The 19913-nt window shown below is 41.2% G+C and overlaps 4 protein-coding genes across 6 annotated transcripts in view; 1 reads left to right on the top strand and 3 right to left on the bottom strand.

Annotated features, from left to right (window-relative positions):
• Nucleotides 1–5610, bottom strand: part of LOC128889802 (A-kinase anchor protein 200) — a 34868-nt gene extending 29258 nt beyond the window's left edge. Inside the window, exon 1 of one of the 2 annotated variants that reach the window (XM_054147792.1) lies at nt 5454–5610. The gene's annotated coding sequence lies outside the window, so the exon portion shown is untranslated. The remainder of the gene's footprint in view (nt 1–5453) is intronic. The other variant, XM_054147791.1, reaches the window with a different exon arrangement.
• A 205-nt stretch (nt 5611–5815) lies between these two features.
• On the bottom strand, nt 5816–7904 carry LOC128889810 (radial spoke head protein 9 homolog). 2 transcript variants are annotated; one of them, XM_054147805.1, is made up of 4 exons: nt 7572–7904; nt 7291–7498; nt 6930–7218; nt 5816–6263 (listed from the first exon to the last, which is right to left on the bottom strand). In XM_054147805.1, exons 1-4 carry the CDS (start codon nt 7796–7798, stop codon nt 6103–6105), a joined length of 885 nt encoding a protein of 294 aa, XP_054003780.1. In that variant the 5' UTR covers nt 7799–7904; the 3' UTR covers nt 5816–6102. The 2 variants fall into 2 exon arrangements, with proteins under 2 accessions (XP_054003780.1, XP_054003782.1); XM_054147807.1 differs by having other exon boundaries at nt 7291–7456.
• A 2328-nt stretch (nt 7905–10232) lies between these two features.
• Nucleotides 10233–17369, top strand: LOC128889794 (synaptic vesicle glycoprotein 2C-like). The gene is made up of 10 exons (XM_054147777.1): nt 10233–10394; nt 12675–12734; nt 13022–13183; nt 13617–13779; nt 13876–13997; nt 14091–14329; nt 14420–14601; nt 14763–15055; nt 15203–15490; nt 15635–17369. Exons 1-10 carry the CDS (start codon nt 10358–10360, stop codon nt 15676–15678), a joined length of 1590 nt encoding a protein of 529 aa, XP_054003752.1. The 5' UTR covers nt 10233–10357; the 3' UTR covers nt 15679–17369.
• The window catches only part of LOC128889796 (mothers against decapentaplegic homolog 6), a 44196-nt gene continuing 41128 nt past the window's right edge, over nt 16846–19913 (bottom strand). The window contains exon 5 of the mRNA XM_054147784.1: nt 16846–19892. Coding sequence (XP_054003759.1) covers nt 19543–19892 — 350 coding nt within the window. The 3' untranslated portion in view covers nt 16846–19542. The remainder of the gene's footprint in view (nt 19893–19913) is intronic.

Here is a 19913-nt window from a genome sequence, read left to right as displayed (position 1 = left end):
TTTCATGCGCGCAGGACTGTGTGTTTCGGGACACGGGTGCACTTCGGCCAACTTAAATTAGCCAGTTTGGGTAAAGAGACGATTCGTTTCGCATGGAAAATAACGAAAGTTTCCGTCATCGAGTCGACTCTACCACCTGCAATTGTTTCTCACAGAACGAAATAAGCGTTCGAAGGTAACGGGTTCGGTAAGGGATTTTCCATCGAAAGGACTGCCGAAATAAACCTGTGTGCTCATTCGAGTCTTCGAATAGCGATCGGCTGTCGTTATGTTCCAAGGATTTGAAGGGACGCCCAGTTGCAGCAGCTCCGGAACCAACACAGAAACATTCACCGAGTCTCGTGGAACAGTTTACCGTTTTCTCGACGAGCGATTCTTGTACTATACTCGGCTCTCCCCGTTACACCTTCACGCCGCTTCGAGAGTTTCCCTCTCGCTCCGTGGCACGCTCGATCGGCGGCCGCGTGCGCGTCATAGAAAACGGTACGGTATATGTATGTATGTGTGCGTGTATGTATGTATCCCCATCGCTCTCTCCCTCTCTTTCGATCAGCCACGCGTCATTCTTTCTCTCTCTTCGTTGACCGGTTTACTCACGCGCGCTACACTTGGGGGAGACCTATGTAGATTATCGTTGTATGACTCACTCGAATAGTGGTGCGCTATAGAGTCGCGCAGCGCGCTCGACACTCGGCGAAATGAGTCGCCAAGATCGCCAATGCGTCAGACACGCTCAGCTGACAAAATATCGGATCGTATCCATAGTACTCGTTGCGTGTAACGCAATCGAGGAGATCCTGTTCAGATTTCATTGGCACCGAGCGTCTTTCAAAAAAGAATTTTCCGACGCTCTCGTGGCTCGGGTCGTTTCCCTTCTCCTTCGCGAGTCTATCTTGACAACGTAGGTCGCGGAGGCCAAAGCAACCATTGCACCGTATCTCCGCGAAGGAATTACTCTCGAGCGGGGAAAACGCTATGTTTTGTGATCTCCAACAGCAGTGCCAGTTCCATCGAGTGCCAGTCGAACGTAGCCGCCGATAGAAACTATAGAAATGGAAATCTGCCCGCGGACTTTGGGGAAATATAAACTAATTTTTATAGCCATCTTTTTACCTCCTGATTACCTCCTGATGTATTTAAATTTCTTTCTATCGGTTTCGAGAGCGCGAATTTTTTAATTACACCTCTTCGTATCTCTTATCGAAAAACCGACGAATCCTTGTTCGTGCACGTGTTTGCGTCACCCTTGCGGGTATAGTGCCGCGTTCGTAGCCTTAACCTTAACCTCGAAGATCGCGCGCGACACGATTCCACGCTATATTAAGGTCTCGTTTGAAACAGACTCCGAGAAACGGCGTTACACGTCACAGCCATGTGAGCGCGCAAAAATATAGGTACATATTCGCATCCCAACGGGATCACGGTACCGCTTCGCGTAACGTTTCATTTAAAATTTGTCAAGCTTGACGCGTGGTTTGTTCTCGGACCAATTTCGTACTACGTATCACGGTAAGGTTGACGTTTACGAATATTTTTAAATTCGCCGAGAGAAAGTGCTCGAACTGTTCCAGCAAGCACGGTCGAAACCGAAACTACCTTCCTTTTACGGATGGGAACGAAAAGGGAAAAATATTGTAACGTAAACGGGCGATACTCGCGATAAAGTTTGTATATTTGATACGACATTCGACGAATCTAGCGAAATACTAATATTTGTAATACAAATGCAAACATACGCCAAGCACCGAAGGTACTTGGATGGGTTCCAAAGAGAGGATTTGGAGCAACGCTAAAATGGGAGCGATGTTTCAAGTTGACACAGCTTGAACGCCAACACCGTTGTACAACTCGAATCCGTCAGAGAGACATCCTCTCGCGACGAATGAAACTTTGACCTTCGCCTTGAACCATCGCCCTCCGTACGTGGCAACTATTTCAGGGTGGCTACCACCTTAAGAAAGAAACGAACAACACTTGGGCGAATTAATCACGAGAATTGACGGGAGCATAGCGAATTAAGAAGCGAAAGGAGTAATAAGCATGCTCAAACGAGCACGTAACAGCGACGCGATGCGTCTTACTGATATTCCGTGGAAGGCTGAAACGATGCGAGAACGTACGGGATATAGGCGACACGGTTCCTTTTCCTAGACTCGACAAGAATACCGTCCTTTCTGACAGCTTCTCGCTTGGCTGGTTGATACGCCGAAATGAAAAGGGGAAACAAAAAAGGAGGAGAAAAGGTCCTCGTAACCGCGTTATCGTGAATTTTCCAGCCCGTTCGTGGCTCGTGGCTCTTGGCTCATCAAGGAGAACGTGGCTCGATCCATTATGTAGTTACCATGTTGGCTCTTCGTGGTGGCTTTTCAAGCATCGCGCATACACAGCCAGACACGCTCGTACACCCACTGGCAGCTCTTCTTTCGTCGGTCGTTCGAGCAAACACAGTGATCTTACTCGATCAACCACACCACTCTGCTGCTTTCACAAGGAACTCGTGCGTTCGCTTCGATAAATAAAAGGGCGGGTGCGGGATACGCGAAAATACATGGGCCGTTTTCCTGTGAATCTAGCTGGAAAATGTACGCGGAGAAGAAAAAATATTTCCAATGGAATATCCGTCTTACGATCTCAGAGTCGCGGAGCTACAGAAAAAAAAAAAAAAAAAAAAAAACGGGAAAGAACGAACAAGCACAGAAGCTACTCGAACTTTTGTATATACGATCAGCACCGAGAAACGGACAGGGAGGAAGGGCGAGGCTAAGCCGAGCTTAGAATGCGGGGGAGAGAACGGCACGGAGAGTAGGGCACGGATGGTGAACAGCTGCCGGTGCCTATGGTGGCCGTTTTGTGTTAAGGTGCCCCCATAACCCCCATACTTCCCCTTCGGTCATTCCCTCTCGTGTTCGTATGGTGGTTCGTTCGCTCGCTCTTACAGCCACCGTAAGCTCTCGCGTATACAACCATACATACAGTCATCCATTTACCCCTCGCCGCACCCGGTTTCAAAGAATAAAGACGCGCTCGCGATCTACGCGCAAATATGGACGCCTTACTAATCTACGCGCTCGATCGAGCCAAACGATCTCCTCGGTGAGAATACTCCGGTACAATGGTTAGCTAGCTTTTGTTCTCTTCTCGAAAACACCATCGACGTGGAAAAATAAATTTTTGTCATGTTTACGACACGAATAGTAACGTGTCCAGGCGTGCGACGCGTCGCGTCCGTCGACGGCAACGACGAAGACACGCGAGAAGGAAACATCGGAGTGCGTAGTTCGGCAACGGTAACATTGTTGTAACACGAGAAGATATTGTTCACATGACAACAGAGCCACGGTATGGAAGAGAATCACTCTCGGTGCACGTGATGCACCTCCCCGACCTCCAACCGATACATCAGCTTTTCGCGCACAATTTTTTCGTTGCAGCTCTCGAAAAAGATTCTATGAATCGAATTGCTCGAGGATTTAGCATTTTCGATAAGTCGTGCAAAACTATCGGAAACGTTTCGTATTGTTCGTCAGGTAGATAGATGGAGAACGAGTAGAAGAGGAGACAACCTTCCGAAGGAAGAAGGTGAAGAGATGGAAGCGAAGAAGAAGACGAAGAAAAAGAAGAAGAAGAGGGAGAAGAAGAAGGAAGGGCACACGTTTCGATCGAGCGAAAGCAGCCTCGAGGAAAGGCGGTCCCCGGAGCTCCTTGTCCCCGACGTTTATTTTCAGCCAGTCCAAGGAGCTTGTAACATCTCTGCCGTGTTTAACATCGAGAAGAGGGCCTTGGGAAGAAGATGCTCGCGATCAGCTCGGAACCAGTTCTCGCGCCTTAAACGGGCGGTTCTCACGCGTTATAGCCCATCATCGCGCTTTCCATTCGACCTAATTGCGCGATTCGTAGTTTGTGAGAACCACTGTGGATCGTACCGCTCGCAAAGCACAGAAATTCTATCCGTCCAGGTATTCCAGACTCGTGATAATTTGAAAAACTTTATACCGAAGAGATGTCTCGCGACCGATTTTCCAATTAAAAATGAAACGCGAGTTATACGTAGCTTTTCTTAAACCTTTCGAATCGAACGCCACTCGACACCTGTAATTACGTAGTTGAGAATTGCTGGCCAAAGATACGATTGTTTTGCTTTCGACGATACAAGATACAAGAAACCGATTAACGAATCGTTAGTCGTTACGAGGTTCGCGCACGAACGCTCGCTTCAAAACAAATTTACCGAGAGTCCAACAAATTGCGCGCGCATAGGTAACTCTGCCGGTATTTTTGCTTCGTGTCTCTTCTCATCGCCAAAGTATACGGAATCGTGAGAACGGTAGTTTACGCTAGCGGAACAAAGAAAGTCAATGCCGTGACGTTTCCACGAGCTTTTTACGGTTTACTCAAAGTCCCGTTACGAACGTTTCGCCGCAACCGTCGTTAATCGGAATAGTGAAAAACAATGTTATACAAAGATTTTCGTTAACGCGATTTCAATAACTTGTATATCTTTGCTGGACTGGGTTTTAAGCCATCGACGAGGAAGACGAACCGGAGAAAGACGTGGTACGTCGGGATACAGAGGATGCCACTTGAATAGGAACCGGAACTCGCGATCCGTGCTCGGAATTGACTACGCGATCGCACATGTACGACCATGCATACGAATCAAAGACAAGATAGCTCAAGGGTTTCCTTTCCTTTCCGTGAAGAGAAAGAGAAAAAGAATGCGGGAATTTTGTGTGTGTGTGTGTGTGTGTTATCGGCACTTTCGTACGAAAATAAATTTCTGTATTATGGGGGTGAGAACGACGAACTTGTAATACGTATAATGCAAACCAAGTTGGACGCTTTCAAAACCATAGAAAAACCATTTGTAAATGGTCGCCAACGACAGATACACTTATACCTCCGTTTGACCCGGCTAACCTTCAAATTGAGCAAACTTCGCGTCGTAGTAATAGTCTATACGATATAATAAGGAAAGACGAACATAATGCACTCTATATGAATAAATGCACTTGTTTCGAGAGAAATTCCCAAGTTTCCATAGCGTTGTCGTGGATTGTAGAACAAAAAAATTTGCTAACGTCGAATGACGCGAAGTAATAGAAAAAACGGGTAGAACCTGGTTTTGCCTGTCTGTCAACGACTACAAAACGTTCCATACAGCGACGCATGGCGTCGAAATCGGGCGTCGTCTTCATATGTGGACATTTGCGGAGAATCGAAATTTTTGAGAAGCCGAAAAATATAACGATACTGGAACGTTCGTTCAGCTTCGTATCCACCGCTAGGATCCACGTGCTACGAAATACGTTTTTCTAGAACCGGCGCGGCGTCACCCGGCAACGCGATTGTTACCAAACTTTCGATTCAATCGTCAAGTGAAGCAAACCAATGGACGAAAACCGTTCGATCGGCGAACAAACTCTACCGGAGAAGATAGCTTAGTTTGTACTCACCCTTAACGACAATATATCCTGGGAAAACGCGTCGGAAAACGAATACGGATCCCAAGCACTTGCAACAACACCTCACTCGAGTACGCCAATCACTGGCACCAACTGCCACTAGTGCCACTGCCACTGCGCTTGAGCGTTCAAATTCATATTCATCGTCTCGACGAAAACCCTACTGCCATCTCGCGTGTCTCGACATCAACCGATCTTTTTCGCAATTCGCAATGCTCGTTTACAAAACCTCCGAAAAAACTCGATTCGAACTCTTTTTTTCAAACTCTAGTTTGCGTTTATCGCCAACGAAAATTCAAATCAATAAAAAAATGTTTACCGATCTGTTTGGCCGATAAAAGGATTCATTACGTTTCGAAATACATACAATTTTTAATAACTTTCATCTTCTTAACTTGAACCATTGTTAGGCCTATAGTTACTTGCCAAATTAAGAAAATAACATATTTTAATCTACGATATGGATGATAAAATATACGTAGAGACAATGAAATTTAACGTCGCGACAAATGTTTGGTTGCCATAGAAAACAATAAGGAATCTATCGATTCGATTACAGATTAATCGAATAGCTTGTCACGTTGTTACGCTACACGAGACGCAAGACCTATTTACAAGTTACGAATTCATTATATATTTACTATATCATGAAAACCACGTCCATATTTTTTTTTCCATGCCCAAAATAAAGAAAACCATAATCGGAATTATTTAATTTGTGATAAAAAGTCAAACCGGGCCAATATAGGCTATGCAAGATCACTGTTGCATCGCCTCGTACAAATTGCAGACTCCAGCATCCTATGCAAAGTTAGGGAAATTTATATTTCGTATTTACAGTTGAGATAGTTGTATTAGATGATTGCACAAGTTCCTGTCCAATTTAAAAATGAAGTTCAATGGGTTCAATTTCAAAAAATACAGTTTTATTAATCAATTATATAGTCACCATTCTTTTCTATAATTATTTTCCAACGACCTACAAGTATGTTGACTCCAGCTTTGAAGAAAGATCTTGGTTTTCATGAAAAAAGTTTGCGATGTATGTTCTCATAGCTTCCTCGAAATTTAGATTTTTTCCACTCAAACTATTCTGAAGTGATTGGAAGAGATGAAAACTTGAAGGAGCCATGTCCAGAGAATATTCTCTACACCATGTTCTCGTGGCTTCTTCAGATTTTCATCTCTTCCAGCCACTCCAGAATAGTTTAAATGGAAAGAATCTAAATTCCAAAGAAGCTATTAAAATGTACCTCACAGACTTTTTTTTATGAAAAACCAAGATCTTTTGTCACAGCTGGAATCTACAAGTTTGTAGATTGTTGGAAACTAATTGTAGAAAAGAATAGTGACTACATAATTGATTAATAAAACCGTATTCTTTGAAATTTAACACATTGACCTTCATTTTTAAATCAGGCACAAACTTATGCAATCATTTAATATTTGTATTTATGCATGGTATACCTTGTGGCACATCTAGATCAATTGTATCCAAAAAGTCTATCGAATAATTATAGTCAGGCCTGGTTAGCAAATTAGTATTCCACTTTTGCTGAGGCGGACGCGCATGTAAATAGGACTTTAAGTAAGAAGCATCAACGTCAGGAAGCCCTTCGAAACCTAAATTTTCAATTACGTCACCGTTAGGACATTTAAACCAAGCTCCTCGTGGAATTACTGCAGCGTCTTCTCTGATTAACTCTACCACTGCTGCTAGTCTGTCTTCCTCTTTCAATTCCTTTGGTATAGGACCCTACCGTATATCGAATGTCATGCTTTTTTTGAGGTTAGAAACACATCATTAGATCGTAATAAATCATCTTACATCGTAATATTTTTTAGTGTCCTCGTTTGACGGAAACGGGCGATTTATATTGTAAACGTTGGTAACTATCGATGGATCACCTTCGAATTTATTAATTGCGAGGGGCGTTAAGAATCGTGCACATTTATTCGTCTTCGGTAATAACAACCAATTCAAACCATCCATGCTGATCGTAAAACAAATACACTTATTTAGCGATTTGTACGATCTAACAGTAAGACTAGATGTTGTTAGGAATATAGTCGGAATGAGAGAACCTTGGATGTTTTCAATAATCTTACCTATAATAATAAATTTGGCCATTCATGCAGTCTCTCTCGAAACCATACGCGATATGGTAATCGCTTCGAACTCCGTAGATTTTCCCCCAATAATAACACTTTTTAAAGTGATTTTCTTGTTGCAATACTAGGAGGGAATTTTGCAATATCTGTGAATTTTCTGTTCCTATACAAATGCCAGCGTAGCCCACCATATCTAAGCTATCCAACAATCTTAAGCATTCCATGGTTTCTATTTGCGCGTTTACGGTGTCCTAATATTTCAATCAGTTTTCATTTTTAATTAATGCAACGTTGGAATGTCGATGAGCTGTATAAACGGGTAGTATTCTGAGTTTTCAAATATTTTGTAAACAACTGAAAGTAAACAAATATTTTTCTACTGGTGGCGCCATCGGTGGCGAAATGCCCAAGTTTGTAGAGAAATGTTAGTTGTTAGTTTTATCCGCTAGATGGCGCGACTATTTTTAATTTAATTTCCTTTGCATAAACGCATAATTATGCCTTATTTTAGACAAAATGTATGAGAACTTCAATCAACGACTGTTAATGTATATGCTAGAATTTGTTTAAAACTTATTTTTTCAATTTAAAAAAAAAAATAGTATATATAGTATGAGAATTAGTTCTTAGCGTTGACCGCGAGATGGCGAGACGTTTTTTTGCCACGAAAATGAGGTTATTCATACATTTAATTTCTTTTATGTATAACAACTGCTGATTTATGCAGTGGAACTTGTTTAAAGCTTGATTCCTCATTTTAAAAAACATTTCACTACAAACTTGGGCGTTTTGCCACCGATGATGAGCTGTTCAAAGACAAATAATTGTAAATTATTCTAATAAAAAAGACTTTAATAATATCAGAAACAAAATATTACAATGTTCCTTGCAATCTTGTATAATTAGTTCATGTTATACTTTAAATAGAGTCATCTTTGCCGATTAAAAACAATCGTCGTATTATTCTATACTTATACAGCAGTGTAACTATTTAAATTTAATAATAGACTCAAATCGTCTAATTATGACCACGACTATAAATTATATATAGCTGACCAAGTCTATATTATAGTATCACAAGCGAAGGTGTGACAGTTAAATAGAATATCGATTCAATCCTAATTCTTCGGGTCAACGAGCCTAATTAGGAAGGGACCACTCCCAGGGCAAACACTATTATCAATCCTCGCGTTTCCGTTAAACGGTGTACCTGTACATTTAAAGACAGGTTAATTGCGAAAAGTTAATCTGTGATTTTCAAAGAATATTTCCCATGCTGTCTCAATGTTTCGATACAAGCAACTCTTTTTTTATTACTTAAGAATTGACTTCGCTTTAGGTTCCTCCTGCATCTAAGGCGATATTGGTTACTTAATAAAAAAAAAAATTGTATACTCTTCATTTAACACAGTCTCTTCGTACACAAAAAAAAATACTGTTACAATGTGACTAAAATAAAATGAATAGAAATATTACAATTAGAGGAATACCAAGAGGAGGCCCATTAAAACTTTTAATATAATTTTAAAAGAAAATCAGAAGGCATTTCTCACACTCACTTCTAATTGTAAGGCAAAACACCCCGTTTAATAATTTTAATTACTTCTTGTACCGTCTAAGAAAGAAATAAAGTACATACGACTTTCAATTACCGCTTGAATTATCGTTAAAACCCAAAAGTAGCCTCCAACTCCGTCAGAATCAGGGCCAACCTCTCGCCCTACGTCGGGTTCCATGCGCTTTTTTCTTCGCTGTCAGTTTAGTGACTTGTATATGGCCTCCTAAGCCACCGCGAGCCATTCTTTTCAACGCCCTGTGTATAGACCAATTACTGGAGAGCAAATAATAATCATACTTCTCCGAATCGAACGCTGTTACCCGCCACAGCGACGATTAAACGAAAGGTCGCCGTGCAGTCTCGGCGTCGTCGAACGTTCCGAATTCGTGGATCACGCTGTCAGACGTCGAAAAGAATTCTTTTTATTCAGATTTTTCCATTATAGACCCTGGATCGTTTTAGGATACAGATGATAAAGATATTTTCGTTTGTTTTCTAGTAGAATGTAAGCAATGTAAATCGTGAAGAATGTAAGCAAGAGGTTGAGTTACTCACAAACGCAACTAGGAGGAGTTGAAGACATGTTTCCTATTTTTTTTTCAGAAATAGGGGTTTAACATGAAAGTGCATATTAAAATCAAATACTATATCCACATGACGATTTAAAAACAAAGATTAAAAACAAAGAACCTCACCAACCTCGCCAATTCCGTTCCATAAGACAATCTTTCTTACCAACTCACCTTCAGAATGAATTTTAATTATCTACCCAGCTTTTTCACCCTGTCAGCCACAATTGGGATCGTCCTTCGATGCTTGGAACAAACGATTTCCTTGCAGCCTGACCGTCGCGCAACCTTCGGAATTCGTCGATGGAAAATTCGTAAAAAAAAAAATCACCAGGATCACTGACGCGTCGAATATCACGAAAACGTCGAAAAGAATGCGGAGTGCGTCAATCGTCGTTCGCGAACGTGCGCGGATTTCGCCGATTACCGGCGACTTGGTGACGATTTTCGGCTATCGACGTGATCCTCGCTTCCCTATTCGTCGTTCGTCGATCGTGGACGCGCGTGACGATATTTAAAAGAGACGCGAGTGTGGATCGCGTGGACGTTTTCCACTTGGGATCGTCGGCGTCGATTCTGCTCGGTTTTCGCGCTCAGTAGTCGCGGCAGACTTTGACAGGCCACAAGTATAGTGCGTTTACGGGCGTCTTGGCGACATGGTCAATCAGATCACCTCTCTGTCTTTCTCTGTTGGTGAGTATTATTTGGTTTTTTAATAACTGAATGATGGCGTTGATCGTGCTCCATTAGGCTGGAGGTGTGGTTGCATCGGTAGGAATAGGAAGGCTTTTCGACGCTAGGGTTGTTTATCGTGGGACTCGTTTGTTGTAAATTTCAAATGAAATTTGATTGTTAGTGGTTGAGATGGGTGTTGGATGAAATGTGACTATGAGATTGAAATTTCAATTGAATTTAAATAAGAGTTCAATCTGAAATGGTTTAGGATAATCATAGATTATGGCATGTTAGCTTTATTCTTTTTTATATTCTTAGATAATAGCCGCAGTGAAATGTCGTTGTACGTTCCAAACTGTATACGCACTCGGTAATATCAAAGTGTAAACAATTAAGTAACTACAATTTCAGCGAATTGACCGACATCAATGAAAAGTATGCGAAAACATCTCTTCCCCAGTTCTCCTCTTGCGTCAGTGATCGTCGTCGAGCAGTCCAGCGATAATACAAAATTTAAACAAATTTAACAACGTGGTATTCGAGTTTCTACGTCAACGATTAAACTCCGAACGTGATCGCTCGGTTATTCGCTGAAAATGATCCGAACTCGTTATTCGTCCTGTTTCTTTACGTCATTGATACACTAACGAAAATTCGCAAAACTGGATACCACACGTCACGAATAAAAAGATTCTTCCATTCAAACGTGTTCCGATGTATTCACGAATTATATATTTGATTTACTTTGAATTAAAATTTTAAATTGAGGAATCACCTCACTTCTCGAAGCATTTATTAATATATTTTTGGATTATAGCCTCTCTGACTAAACTCTTCGTATCTCGACTCGACTAATCGTAAGAAGCTACAGAATCACTTTTCCAACTCACGCAAGTTGTACTCGTATCTTTTTAGCTTGCTACAATGAGTATTTTCCAGCATCTAAATAGCTCTGTTTTTAACAACGTGATTTTCGCTGCGCATAGTTCACCGAAAAGCGTTATTAGACAACGGCGACGTCTGTCGCGTCTCCGTGGATCAGAGATGAAAGAGATCGTTATTGCCAATGCCGTAATAATAATTACTTCCTTCCATCATCGATGACATAATTTCGACCAGTTCGATCCTGTTTCCGAAGTGTTTACTGAAAAAAGAACCGATGTGCAGGTGCATCGCCGTGCGTTTGAATGCGCGCACGATTGCACAATAGTCGCCGGCGAAATGTCAAAATACAATTGTTCCTTTAATTGCTGCTTCATTTGCTACATCGTGTGTATAATTGCTCGGCTGGCGTAATTATCTTGGATCCTTGCTAGCAGTTTTTTTCACTCTTGTTTCAACGAACACTGCTAAACAGTTCTCCAAAACTATGGTGGCTTAATCGCGATAGGAATTATGCTTCGAGACTGATCTTTTCACCTCGTTTTCGAGTAAAATGGAAAAGCACGCCTAATGGGCGACACGCTGGATGCTTTTGTAAAGATTACAATGATTTTTTTATACCGATACCGAATGAATATTTCAGCTGTAGTAAAGAGTATAACGATTTATTATCTACGTTTAATTGGAACGATCTTAACTTCCCTCCCTCTTTAATCTTAACACTCTTACATAATCGTTTTCCAACCAATGCAGTGCAATTATTCAATAAAGGAAGCTTGTTTTTATTCTTATCAATTTCCTGGACAGGAATGATCTCGCAAAGACAAATTTAATGGACTTGATCTACAGTGCATTTACCACCAATTGCCGGTGTCACTATCTTGATTGTGTTAATAGTAATTAAAAGCGACCCGACAGAACATCAGGAATAGCGCGCTACGTATATGGAATATTTTTATGAAATTTCCTGACACAGAGAAAAAACTGGCCAACGATTTTATTTTCATATATATGAGCGCAAAGGAAAATTAACTGAAAGTAAAACTGGTTGATACATTTATTTGACCGTTTCACAATTATCTCGGAATTTACATTAAGAATGTGGGAAAACGATAACAAACACGACGACACGATGAATACACAAAAACCTGCGTCGATGAACATCTATAGACAAAACGTGCTTGCCGAATCAACACGTAGCAGGCTAAGAATGAAATAATCACAAAATTGTCCAATTGCGCGTGCACCAGCGAACAACATTTGTTCGCGAGCGTAAATATTTTTATGGAGAAATTGTATATTTGTTAGTTGGGTATTTATCGGTTTCACTTTGACATTATCGAAATCTAATTAGGAGTGTTGAAGGAATGTTTAACTGTACCAGAGTCTGATTAGAATTGGTGATTTTATTTTTAGAGAACAGTCATGGCAACAAGGAAGGCGCGGCAGACTTCGAGAAGGCTATCAAACTTTGCGGTAAGGAACACAATGGAACTTCTTTGAATTAATTCGGGTGGTGGTGGTGGGGAGGGGGCGAGGTTTCATCTGGATCTAGCGTTAATCCAGATTATCGAGGCATCGAATAAAAAACCTTGGAACGTTTCAAGTGGAGAATTGATCGCTATACAATTGAGTTATAGTAAGAAGTAAATGTCTTTGAATTGTAGAGCTCGTAGCTCAAATATTTTCCCAGGTGTATCGCACCTCGAGTACGATCGTAATACTTCTGAAGATCCTCGACTAACAAAATTTATAATTTTCAGGATATGGAAAGTTCCACTACAGTTTCCTGCTCCTCTGTGGCGCGATGTTTATCTGCGTTGGTTGTGAAAATGGCATAAACGCGTACATCCTGCCATCCGCAGAATGCGATCTGAAATTGTCATCCGAGCAAAAGGGTCTGCTGAACGTCTCCTTCCTAGTGGGTAAGAAAACCTTTACCATATGTCGCCGCAATGTTGAGTTACGCTTGGTTTAAAATCACCAAGCGTTGGCTCTTTCTATTCCAAAATGGGACTTTTCAAACGGCTAATTCCATCCAAACAGACGTTGTTTCGATCGAGGCGACGTGCACATTAATTGCAACGTGTTAGACACGTTCGATAGCACTTATTTCGTTAGGAAAATTGACGAACAGTTTTTATATAACGTCCTACTCGCTGTTCGCGCGATTAACGTCGATTAACTTCATTCGTCGGAGGGGGGACGGCATAGATCTTGCCATCTGAAAATTAAAGCCAAAAAATGTGTTAATTGAATTTTCTTTTTTTAATAATATTTTTTCTTAATTATACCTTTCTCAATCGTGCGAGATCTCTCGTTACTTTCTTATTAATCTGATACATTCTTCTTCCTTAGGAGGAGTGATCAGTGCCCTGTTCTGGGGAGTGTTTGCGGATGCCTATGGCAGAAGATACATTCTTCTCCTTACCATGCTGTTCGATAGCATTTTAACAATTGGAGGGAGTCTTTCGCAAAGCTTTAAGGTCCTGCTAATTTTCAGAGGTCTCAGTGGATTCTTGTAAGCAGCCCAATTGGTTATATTTTTCATTAAATTTGTTAGTGGCATTGTTTAGCCAGCTTTGTTGCTCTGGTTTTAACGAATAGTTTCTTGCAGCATTGGTGCCCCTGGATCGCTGATCTACACGTACCTTGGCGAATTCCACGCGGAGAAACAGAGGGTAAAATCGATCTGCTACGTTGGATTCTTTTGGACTCTTTCCTGGCTGATCCTACCTGGTAAAGTTTCATTTTTTAATAAGGGAATAAGGAAGAATTTGTAGCATTTCAACTGTACACAATTTTAGATAACAATTACCATCTTTTTTATAGGTTTGGCATGGATAATCATACCAATGCCAATATCCCTTCAATTCCATGGCATAGTGTTCAATTCTTGGCGACTTTTCCTGGCTATCATTGGATTGCCGACCTTAATGGTCACTCTGATAGCCACCAGGTACCCAGAGAGTCCTAAATTTCTAATCTCTCAAGGCAAAACGGAGGAAGCACTGGCGATTTTACGAAAAATCTACGCGATAAACACTGGTCACCACGAGGACGAGTACCCTGTAAGCACTTGACAAGAAACCGAGAGCAATTTTATTCATTCAAAATTAAAGTAATTAAAGCAATTAACTGATTGTTTGGTTCTTATTTAGGTAAAAATCTTGTTATTCGACGACAGTGCTAATATTAATAGCGGCAAGACAAACTTCTCTGGATCTGGCGTGTTGACGATGTTGCTGAAGAATATTTGGCTGCAAATGCGTTCACTTGCGTCGCCGCCATTGCTGCAGTATGCGCTTCTGACTTGGGCCATTTACTTCACGAATATGTTTGGGTAAATTTTCCAAGTTTAACTTGTTATTTAATATGAAGTCTACTTTATTTCTTTCTGAAAAGTAATTCAGACGTAAATTAAAACAGTTTGGTAAAAATTAATAGGAACGAAGCTTTGTTTGATTGAAAACAGTAATAGTTATGGAAATGATTATTTTTCAGGTATTACGGATTAGGTTTGTGGCTGCCAGAGTTGTTCAATCGTTTCGAAAACTACCACAATCTCCACCCGAACCGAACCGTGAGCGTTTGCAGGCTAATGCACGAAACTGATCTGCAAAATGTTACGACACCTTCCCCGAGCGTTATGGTCGAGTCAGCGAGTGCCATTGCTTGCAGTCCCAACATGGACGAAATGGTGTTTATCAATTCGTTGACCATCAATGCATTCTGCCTGCTAGGGAACATCGCGTCTGGTTACCTGGCCAATCGCGTTGGTCGACGAACAATTCCAGGTAGACATCAAAACATCTCAGAGCCTTAGCAAGCGATTTTTAAATACTTTGGAATAGAAACAGATGATTGGAAGCTTCGCAAATTAATGCTTCCTTTCTAATTTTGTTAACTTTTATTTCTACTTAAATTGGTTTCATTTTTTTTAGTGACAACGATGTTGCTGGCTGGCGCATTCGGTTTCGGGATCTACTTCGTGAGGTCCTCGTTGCAGATACTGATGGTAACCTGCGTGTTCTCGTTGACAATAGTCACCGCGAATTTCGTAATGGGGAGCATCGTGGTCGACATATTTCCAACCCACGTGGGCGCAGTCGCCATGTGCATGATGACCTTCTTCGGCAGAGTAGGTGCCATCGCCAGCAATTTGGCTTTTGGAATGCTGCTCGACATTAGCTGCGAAGTGCCCATTTTCCTGGTTGGCAGTTTAGTCATCCGTAAGTGTGCAATTTCAATTTATAAATGATCCTTCGATACTTCTTTTGAAGTTTTATTTTTTTCAATAATAAAACACACTCGTCGTTTCTTGCGTTATTTTGCGAACATTGATATTTCTAATTTATTAATTCGATTATTTTCAGTCGGAGGATTACTAGCACTCATGCTTCCAAGGAAAAAGAGTTGAACAATCATGGACCAAGAGTAAAGGAGCGAAGAAGTAATTGTATGCTTACCGCGATGTGCGACGATCGGTCATTCCATATCATTTCCACATACGTGTCGCGGGTGTTGATCACCTTAGAAATAGTTTTTAGGTTTAAATGTCATCATCATCGAATTACACGATGCTAGAAAGATTCGTGTAATTGTCGGATTAGGGAGACAAAGAATATTTGGACGATTCGATCGTTTGCGGAACTGACGATATTATTCATTCATAATTTATCATAAACATTACCTATTTAAAATACGAAGACTAACGAGTACTGAAAGTAGTGAAATTCATGTTGTATGATTCTGTTGGACAAACAGGATTTCATATGTTTCAATCACATTGACTAGCATTTTCGTAAGCTTCCTATACGTATGTGTATATTATCGTTATTAGAATAGTGAACATTCTAATACATTTCTTCAGTATTTTAAAGTTCAACATAAATCGAAAACTGTATTTTGATTAAGTGGTATACACCTACCTCGTAAATACGTAGATCTCTTGTTGCTTCTACGTTTGCTCGATCTCCTTTACAAATTGTTCTTTTATTAGACTAATAGGCAAAATTCTTAACGAATGAAATTTGAACGATAAGAGTGAAGTAAACTAAGATAGGTACAACTTATTAGTTCTCACCACGTAGCCTTTATTTCCATAGGATTATATGCCAATTACTTGAATGCGAGGTGTTTAGAATCAATCTTGTATATTTAGCTGTTCACGTAAAATATCGAATTATTCCGAAGTCTGGTATCCTGGTATTTTGAGCGTGAGATGTTAATTTTGGATGTATGAGAACATGATGTACTGTATTTATAGAAATAGGTCATGTAAATCGTCCTGTGACAGTGTAAATGCGAATGCACGTTATGTGAGAAACTAGACGACCATACAAATGCAACACTTATTACGAAAATAATAAATTTTCTAAACAAATCAAGTGTCTATCACTGGAAACCGAATAGTCCACCGTAATCCAACCTTTTCAATTACATAGTATGATATTCTGAATTTGTATCGAATGATTTCTCACTTGTGTACGTATTGCAAGTCTCTAATGAAAAACTCTTTACTCGTAGATCCGAATAAATATAAGAAATCGGGTGATCAGGAAGTAAGGTAAATGACTGAATCACGTACAAATTTTTATGGTCGTATATTTCTTTCTTTCGTAAAAATGAAAAGTTAGGGCTCCCTTGCAGTTCGATACAGTACGTATCGTCACTCTGTTCATTACTGAATACAATTATATCGAAAGAATCGACGTTGCAGATTGTTGCGTTCACCCAGAGTTTCGCTACGATTCCTAATTTCACCTATGTATGCACGAGCACGGTACTTTGTAGATACCTGACGACTATAACTGCGGTTGTGGATCTTTGGGAGAGGTGAGAAGTCTGACTTTGTCGAAGACTGTCTTGACGTTCTGTTTCCTGAGGATTCTGTCAATGCAGCGTATAGTAGAAAAGGAAGGGATTTCCTCTCTTCGTTCGTGTTTCTGTCGTGCTCAGAAGCCTCGGTCAGTACCGATAATAAACGTTGATAATCGAGATTTACAATGAATCAATCCAAGAGGCTACAAATCGAACATTACCACGTAATATCTGCAAAGGAAACTCTCATTTTCATTTAAATTCTCTTAATAAATTACATTAATCCTTTGTCAAAGTATTATATTCCTTCCTTAATATTCTTTTATCCCACTAGGCTGATGTCTACACAGGCCTAAATAAAAAGTTCAGCGTCGGTCCGCGGGGACATCGAGAACGTTTCAACGCGTTAAACCGATAAAAGCGGTCGTACGAAATGTAACTAACGGCTCGAAGAAAAAAAGAAAGAAAAAAAAAACAACAAAAAACTATTCGATTAGTCGACTGTGATTTTATACATGCTCGTGTTTTGCGTACGCGAATGAATGAATACGTATGACTGGTGGTACACGTTACATCGTATGTACGTACTTAAACATCGCTTCGAACTCCCGTAACGCTTCTTCCTCTGAACGAGTCGCCTGTTAATCGTGGATCGATGCACACGCGCGTCCATTTTGATTTTATTTATATTTCGTTTTCGGCGAAGACTTCAGCGATAAAATTTTTGTAGAAACTCCTACTCGCTTACACTCTAAAATTGGTTTAATATCGTCTCTCGCGAGACCGTAGAAAATTATTCCCGAAAGAACAGTACACTTTTTATAAATTTAAACTGACTAACTATGGATCATATCTATATTTTTTTTCATCGTTTTCTTTTCATTTCTTTTTTTTTTTTAATCTTTTTATTAAGCATACGTTCGTTTTTTTTTTTTGCGTACAATATACACAGTAACAGATTTGATTGCTTTTCTCGTCGGTGCTTCATAAAACGCGATCCGAAACAAGGAAGGAAAAAGAGACCTGGGTCGAACTTTTTATCACAGTATCGTATTACTGTAGTACGAAGCTCTCTGGGCATTTTGGTGCAAAGCTGGCACGCGGAGTTCTCTCTCTCTCTCTCTCGCTCTCTCATTTTCACTCTCGTTTTCCATATATACACACGCACGCGCACTCATACGTCTCATTCGCACATTGCACCACGAAGGAAGCTGGGAAAGGCACAATGTATGTACATATACATACGTACGTACAGCACCGAACGACGATCGGGGACAGCAGTGCTCGTGGTACACGACATTTTTAACACCGATGAAACGCCGCGCCGCGCCGTTGTGAGGAGTGTTATACATACAACCGTAACGCTGGGATATATCGCGAAGCGCGATGCGCAGAATTGAGGGAAGAACCGAGAGGAAAGTTTCGTCAGACCCGCTAGAAAAACGTTTTTCTTCATTTTTATCGCTGACTAGTTCGCAAACATTAGATGCCAAAGGTGTAGTTACACCCGATAGATTTCGATTAACTCGGAATAAACGTAACAAATCTTTTCTCGCGCTTGGATAAATTCCATACAAACGAAGGAAATTTATGCCGCACGGCGCGTTCGTCGCGTTAATCGTTAAAGTCTTTCTCGAAGGTAAAACGCCAAGTACCTTCGGTTTCTGTTGGCATTGTTCTCGTTTCTTGATAATTCGAACAGATTGGGAATAATCCATCGTAATCCACGCGGCCAACGAGCTTCTTCACGCTCTCAAACAGCATTGACTAGACCTCAACGGAAGCCCAAGTGTCCGCTTCCACGCGGTGCAGTGATCAACCGTAAACGAGGACATGGCCAGACAGCACGGGTATTAAAATTACGAATCGACGATAAAGAAAAGCGATCGTGTACACGGTGTCGATTCTACTCTCGTACTTTCCATGATTTCAGATAGCGTTCGTTTATCTTATGTTATTCTTAACGCAAGGACGCGCAGACGCCGAGCTTTACAAACGTTAAATACCACTGACTAGACCTAGCGGGAGTCTTTCCGCTTCACTTTTTCGTGGAATCTCATTTAGCGTTATCCAGAAAGTACGACAATATCATCGACGAGACAAAGTGTGTCGCGAGTTCTAACGTAGAATCGGGTACCACGTAGACACTGTGTGTCCTACCGCTCGTAGGCACAAGAATATAAAAAACGCACTTGTCGAGTGATTCTCTCATATTTTTTTTTTTTTCTTTTTTCTTTTCTCTCTGTTAACAAAACGACGCTGTTCGTTGGATGTATGGCGGCGTACTTTGGTAAGACTGCTGGCGGCGATCCACGTCGTTTGAGTATCCGTTGGCAGCCTTTGGGACGGAGCTTCGTCGTTGCTGCGTCAGTTTCACAGATCGGCCCTCTCGGGGGACGACGAGGAGCAAGAAGAGGCGCAAACGGACGAGACTGAATACCTTCGCGATGTGTCGTAGGGATCACCTGCATGGCGCTAGGAGCACTTCGAGCCAACACGGACAAGAGGTCACTTCCTGTCTTGCGTACTTGGGTCCCCAGCCTTTGGCGAAGCTGATGCGGACGGAGTTGATATCGACAGGACCCGAGGCGAAGCCTGTCGTCTGACTGCTCGTTCTCGTGCTACCACCGCCGTAGGGAAGCTGAAGAACTTTGGTACGATCAAAGATGTTCAGACAGAAACCGGGAGGTACGCGGTAGACGAGCAGCGTTCTAGACTCCGGGTCATCCAGAGTAGGTGAATTCACGAAGATCGGGCTCTCGGATCTGTTGTATGCCCACACGCCATCCACTTCTTGGCTGAGCATCAAACCTACGGATCAAGCATCATTTA

This window comes from Hylaeus anthracinus, unplaced genomic scaffold, assembly GCF_026225885.1.
Source record: "Hylaeus anthracinus isolate JK02 unplaced genomic scaffold, UHH_iyHylAnth1.0_haploid 11997, whole genome shotgun sequence".
Classification (NCBI taxonomy): domain Eukaryota; kingdom Metazoa; phylum Arthropoda; class Insecta; order Hymenoptera; family Colletidae; genus Hylaeus; species Hylaeus anthracinus.
The sequence above is the reverse complement of the archived record's forward strand: the minus strand, read 5'-3'. Positions and strand labels throughout refer to the sequence as shown.